Here is a 6901-nt window from a genome sequence, read left to right as displayed (position 1 = left end):
AAGGGAGAGTGTGACTCCCCTCTCCCCGACACTCCTAACGTCAAGCTCTGACTCGCTCTGATCCTTACACAGGGTTTATCGTCACATTCCTCCCCTCTGAATCCCCCATCTTCCCCAGGGCTCCCTGCACACTCTGGGCACACGTGGTGATCGCCCCACCCGTGGAGAGCTCTGATCAGAAAACACAGGACTGGGGAACTCCTGCTGTGGGGTCAAACCAAATGGGACAGAAGGCGGCTCCAGCCAGTTCTGAGACTCCAGGAGCCTCCCTAAGCTACCTCTCAGTGAAATCTGTATCTTAATGAGTGACACACAGAACACTGCTGGCAACAGACGAGCTCATGAAATCAGCCAAGTCGGTCTGTTAGCTGCACCCACGCAGCACATGATTGGGGTGGGGCAGCGTGCAGGCCTCCAGGGTATTTCCACTTCATTTTCACAGATCAGGGTGGTAGGAAGTCAAACATGATGTTCCTAGGCTCTAACCATATTCTCTCTGGGGGTCCCCCCGGGCCGACCCCAGCCTCAGCTGCTTCCAGTTCTTTCCTCTCCATTGGCTCTCCGTCTTGAGGTTCTTGTGCCCCCACCCTGCCCCAAACACAGCAGCTTTTTATTCCCAGTTGTGGCTTCCCACAAGCCCAGAAGAGAAGAGGCCATCTGTCACGTTTTGGATATCATACGTCCCCTGATGGCTCGCAAGCAGGTGGGCCACCAAGAGGCGCTGGGGAGGAGAGCAGACGGGAATCCGGCGGGCTCGCCAAGCGCGGCTCAGCGGAGCACGGAGACGAGGAGCCGGATCTCGGGCTGGGACTTAGCATCCTGCCATCTCTCCACCAGCAGGAAGCCCGGGGGTGACGTCTTTCGGGCTTAGCTTTCTTCCGGGAAGACAGAGCTGCCCTCAGGACACAGTGTGTCTGGAGTGGGAGACCTTGTGGGTGCTGTCTGTGCAGGGCTGGGGCCGGCCCTCGGCCGGCGGGGCTGCAGGCGCGGCCTCCTGCGGGGTGCCGCTGGGCTGGAGCCGGCTCCCTGACGATGTGCCGCTGCGGCCACACACCAGGCGCTTCTCGTCCAGCAAGGACAGGTGGTATTCACACAGGTCGATCAGCGAGGCCACCTGCTCGTGGAGCGGCAGCATCTTGAACTTCCTCTGGGCCAGGTAAAAGAAGGCCTCCACGAAGGCCTGCAGGCACATCCCTGTGGACGAGAGACTGGTGTTAGGGGGACATGGTGCGTGCACGCAGGCGCCCTGGCTTCCCGACGTCAACCACCAGGCTCTCTCCCCTGCTGTTTCCTTTTGGAGAGGAAACAGGGCCATTTCAGCCTTCCTGACCAGCGCCCAGCCACCCGGGCATTCACAACCACTTGCAGATCCACCCCTTAAGCAGCCCTGTGAAGAAGGTTCAATAACCCGGTTTTACACCTGGGGAAACTGAGTCTCAGAGAACCGGAGAGACCTGGGCAAAGTCCAGCGGTGGAAAGCGGTGAGGCTGGGATTTAAACCCAGCCCAACGCCTCATCCCCTTGCATTGCCGTCAAATGTTCCCATTAAAACCCAGCCCACAATTTTTATACTAAGGGAGAGGGTGTGCAGGTGAGTCCAACGTGGTGGCCATTCTATATCCTCATGGAAAGTGCTAGGCGCTCAGTCCTGTCTGACTCTTGGTGACCCCATGGACTGTAGCCCGCCAGGCTCCTCTGTCCCTGGGATTTCCCAGGCAAGAATACCAGAGTGGGTAGTCATTCCTTTCTCCAGGGGATCTTCCCCACCCAGGGATCAAACCTGGATCTACTCACACTGCAGGCAGATTCTTTATCATCTGAGCCACCCAGGGAAAGCCCTCATAGGCAAGTCAGTTACATGAGCATGTATGTTTCTCGAAATCCACAAATTGTACCTTAAGTTAAAATCTGTGCATTTTGCTACATGCAAATTTTACCTCAAAAAGTAAAACATATCTGACCCCTTCTCTATACTCAAAACTGTATTCTGAAAGGTATTAATAGGAGACCCCATTCTGCACCTGGAAGGTTCTTCTACTTTGCCTCATAAATTCCTATTCATTCCTGGGATTTGAGCTGAAAATCACTCACTCAGCAAAACCTCCTCTGAGTCCCAGGTAAGATCCAGCCCCTGGTAGAGGCTTCTTGCCTTTTTCTCGGTAGCACCTTTGGCGGCTAGTTCCGGGTTTTATTTGCGTGGTTCACTGACAATCTCTAGCTTCCCTGCTGGACTGTGGGCTCCAGCTCACCTCAGCCCCCCCAGTGCCAGGTCCCCAGAAGATGCTCAATACAGAGGGACCGACTACAGGAGTGAACGAATGAATGAGTCAGCGCTAGGTGCTTCACAGACACACCTTTGCAAGGTCACTATTAAGGTGCCCCCTTTTACAGATACAGAAACTAGCAATCAGAGACTTGAGTAACTTCCCTAAGGTCACACAGCCGGAGAACTGTGGCGTGGAAATTCACACTCTTGACTCCCAATTCTCTTAATCAAGTTGTGCCTCACAAAAGGTTCTGAGTCTTCCCAACATCCTAGTGAAAGTGAGCTGCATGATCCAAAATCATGGGGCTCCCTGGGCTCCTTGGGGAAGATGGCTCTAAGGTTGGACCAAATGCCACATGGTATTTTTAGAGAAGCCAGCTCCCACTTGGATAATCCACACCTTCCCAGGGGCCTTGCTTCCTTCTCAGACATATTAGTTGCCTGGTCTGTCACTGGAGGCAGAAGCCCGGCCTAGATCATCATAAATACTGGATGATACATGGACCCTGGGATCTGAGACATCTTTTTGTGTTGGAAGCTTGAGCTGAGCAAAGACGTTGCTTTTTTGTTTTTTGTTTCTAATCTTCTTCGAAGTCCATCAAAGCTTTTTTTACTCAGCTTCTCTTGACTCCAGACGTTCTGCAAGTCCCCTGCTTGGTCTTGACAGGAGCTGATAAAAAGAACAGTAACCCTTTTAATGTAAACAGAGGCCTGGTACCGACCAAGACGCAGGGGATGAGGCCTGAGCCTGTATGAAGAGACAGACGTTTTCTAATCACTGACTCTGGGCCAGGGCTCTCCTAGGGTGTGCGTGCGTGCATGTGTGTGTGTGTCACAGTCAGCGGCAGGGTCCAGGACACGCAGGCTGAAGAGGCTGGGATCTAAAGCCAGAGAAACCTGGGGCAGTCGGAGCCCCCAACTTCACAAGCGTGCGATCTCCAGAGCGCCGCTGCTCCAAGTGTGGTCGGCAGACGGCTGCCGGGTCCAGGAATGGCATGTCCCTAGTCCCTGACAAGATAAGGAGCTCGGGCCAGAATGTAAATCACCCTCCTCATCAATCACATTGTTTAGTTCAGCTGGCAGCGCTCAAGACTTTCCATTTATCAAGGAAGCCGCATGCGTTTACACGCTAGCTCGAGTCTCCTATTCAGGACTGGAAGAGCAGTGCGTGACTGCAAGCTTCACAGCTCTGGGGTGTACAACCCCCTTCCCCAACTTCAACCACAGTCTTGCCAAAAAATGCAGATTCCGGGATGGGGCCCAAGACCCTGCGTTTCTGCCAAGCTTCCCAGTGGAACCCAGGCTGCTGGTCTCTGGCGCACGCACTCTGGACAGTGAGGACTGAGCACCTTTTACTCAACAAACACCCGTTTCCTTCCCTTAATTGGAGGCAGACTGTGATTAGAGCAATAATACACCCCCCAAAATACAATTAAGACCCCTTTGGGGAGAAAAAGGTATGGCTAAATCATTGAGAAATCATTATCAATATCTCATTATTGATAAAACAAGAAATGGGGTTGACTGTGTTATCCTTGGTTTCTTTTTGCTTGTCTACAGTTTCGGATTTTCTATAGTACACATGTGTGCAATTGAAAAATATGCAACTGGAAAATCTAGAGAGTGGAAAAAGGTGATGCTGGAACAGCTGCTTCTAATTACAAAGACTTTGCTACTATTTGAAGTCATTGCTTTGAAAAATTAGAGTACAAACTTTCTGCATACATGTTCTGCTTTGATAAAAAGTTTATATAAAGTATATGCATGAGGATGACTCCTGCATGGGTCACAAACACTATGCCAGTGCTCTGACCCTCACTACAAGTCCCACTGCTGAGGCCCAGACAGATCAAACAACTTGCCCTCAGGTCACATAACTTGCCCTCAGGTCACATGCTGGTAAAGCGGCAGGGCTGGGATTTGAACCCAAGCCTCAGGCTCTGCTGATTCTGTTCAGAAGCCTTGTTGGGATACTGGCTGCAGCTCCACCCCAGGGTTCTTGGTTCTGAAGGTCTGAGAACCTGCACTTTGAACACGTCCCCAGGCGGTGACGAGGCCCCTAGTTGGGACCCCACTTTGAGAACCCGTCCCTGCCTCACCTCCTCTCGCTGCCAGGTTCGGTCTGTTCTTTCTCTCCTCTGAAAGCCCATCTGCAAAAAGGAGCCTGCTTGCAAAAGGGCTGGCCCCCGAACTGAGAGAAGCTTGACTTTGGGCTAAAAATGTCTGCCTTTTAAGACACTCTGATTGAAAGCAGGCTTGCAATCAGTTATTTTTAAAAGACTAATGATGGAGCTGAAAAAGCATGAACTTGTTCCAACTTTGCATTAAGTCCTCTCTTGGTTTCTGAGAAACCACACATCCCCAGTTTTTTCTAGCGTCACGACTTGACCACTAAGTCGGAGCGGTGGGGGGGGGGGGGGGGGGGCGGGAACCAAGCTCAGTTGCCCTCCACCAGGCCCTGCCCTTCTCTGTCCGTACTGATGGAGTGTGGGACTGAAAGCTTCTGTAGGCCAGGCCATAAGGGCCCTGTGGACCAAGGTGGGACTTAGGATCTCATGCTGAGGAAGACAGGCGGCCACTGGGAAGTTGCCAGTGCTGTGTTGACAGCAAGTGGCAGGGGCACAGGAGAAAAACATCAGGGAGATGCATTAGGGGGTTACTGCACTGGTCCAGGCGAGGGCTGATACAGACTTGGACCAGGCAGCAGTGGGGGGTGGGGGGGTGTGGAGAGAGGTGATGAGGTTCTGCATAGAATCTGGGGGTCATGCCTATGTCTCTGAGGGGCCAATGGGGTGGATGGGGGCATAAGGGTGAGTCAGGAGTCCTCACAAAGAAGCGGCTCTAACAGCAGGCTGAGGGGACTGGCCTTCCCCTCAAGGCCTGTGGTTTGCTAACATTTTATTTGTAAAATAACCTGGGGATCTTGCTGGAAACGCAGGTTCCTGTTCCCGTCCCCTGGGGGGCTGTCTGTTGGTGATGAGGCCCAGATGCTGCTTGTAACTGCAGTGCTGGGGATCCGACACTTAAGGGTGATCAGGAAGCTTCGGGGTGAACATTCCCTCTTGGCTGTCTCTTGAAGGGCTCTTGAGGAGGCAGTGGAGTGAAGAAGTTGAGAGCATGGTCTTTTGAGAAACCTAGTGCTGGACTAGCCCTGCCATGAGTGATCAAAAACCTCTGGGGGTACAGAGAACAAGCGCTCTCCTCTGAAATCCCACTGTCCACCTGTCTCCACCATCTTTATCTGCTTGGGCTGCCAAATACCATAACACAACACCATAGCCGGGGTGGCTCAGACAACAGATGGTTATTCTATCAACCGTTCTGGAGGTGGAAAGTCTGGGATCAGAGTGCTAGCGTGGTTTGGTTCTGCTGAGGGCTCTCTTCTTGGCTTGCAGACAGCCGCCTTCTCTCCGTGCTTTCCCAAGGCAGAGAGAGCGAGCCAGCAATCTGGTATCTCTTCTTATAAGGACACCAGTCCTATTGGATCAGGGCCTCACCCTTATAACTTCATTTAACCTTAATTACTTCCTCAGGGGCCCCAACTCCAAAAACAGTCATACGAGGGGTTAGGGTTCCAACATATGATTGAAGGTGGGGGGTAGGGCACGCTTTAGTCCATTGCACCCTGGTCTGTAGCTTGGTTCTGCTAAGGGGCACCCAGTACTTGCAGTCTCTCCTACCATTTAGCAGGCCTTCGAGATTACTCGAGCTATTTAGGAGAAAATGTAAGAAACCCCGTCCCTCTCCCCTGCTCCTCCACCAGCCCTGCCGGATCACTCCTTACAGCTCTGATGCGGAGCTGGAAGCATCTCTTCAGTAACACTGCTTCAGTGACCCATTACAGTAAAAGGGATGAAAGGAAACAATAGCACTTCATATTCATTGAGCCTTCATTATGTGCAAGCCCTGGGCGAAGGGCTGCACTTGCATTATTTAACTGAACGGATCTCTCAGAAATCTCAGGGAGCAAGTGTTACCATCAATCTCGTTTTATATTCAAGAGACTTGTCAAAGTCATATAGCCGCTAAGGTGCCTGAGCCTAGGACTGTTCCCGTAACTTTCTGATCTGCTGAGGCTTCAAGAGCCGTCCAAGAGACGGCCAGGTCAGAGTTTTAATTCTAGTCACTTAGAAGGAAGAAATCACGCTGCCTTGCAGGGAATGAGGGAGCTCACCTCCCACCACTCCCGTTCCTGCTGGATGTCAGCAAGAAGGTGCAGAACCGTCCCCCAGGTTTTGCAAACAGGCTTTCCCCTCCTGCCCGCTGTGCCTGAAGATCAGCTGCCAAGTGTTTTTCTAAACTTCACTTGGGCTCCTGGATCTCGCTGGAGAAAGCTGCCCTTGGAACCTTCCAGCATAGCCATCCGCGTGGCTCTCACCGAGACTGCCACTTGCATGTTGGATGCAGCCCCTGACAGACCGTGGCCTCATTCTGTCCATCAGCCTGGTGAGAGAGGGCCCACCGGCTCCGGGTCCCCAGCCTGCTCTTCTCCACACCCAAGGAGAGGCTCTTGATCACTGAAGTTAAGGACAGTGCTGGCACTGCGCCCTGATAATCTCATCATCTACTCTGGGGCTTAAGGATGGAAACAAGAATAATGCAGTCCTGTGTAGAGCACCTGCCAGTTTACAAAGA

General features: G+C 52.4%; 1 protein-coding gene across 2 annotated transcripts in view; it reads right to left on the bottom strand.

Annotated features, from left to right (window-relative positions):
- Positions 1-242: 242 nt before the first annotated feature.
- TTLL11 (tubulin tyrosine ligase like 11) overlaps positions 243-6901 on the bottom strand; it is a 262378-nt gene continuing 255719 nt past the window's right edge. For both annotated transcript variants that reach the window (XM_055399529.2, XM_088841165.1), the window contains one exon: positions 243-1194. In XM_055399529.2, the coding sequence (XP_055255504.2) occupies positions 899-1194 (296 nt within the window). In that variant the 3' untranslated portion in view covers positions 243-898. The remainder of the gene's footprint in view (positions 1195-6901) is intronic.

Source organism: Moschus berezovskii, chromosome 11 (genome assembly GCF_049115385.1).
Source record: "Moschus berezovskii isolate FMDL1 chromosome 11, NW_MosBer_1.0, whole genome shotgun sequence".
Classification (NCBI taxonomy): domain Eukaryota; kingdom Metazoa; phylum Chordata; class Mammalia; order Artiodactyla; family Moschidae; genus Moschus; species Moschus berezovskii.
This window is presented reverse-complemented; position numbering and strand designations above follow the sequence as displayed.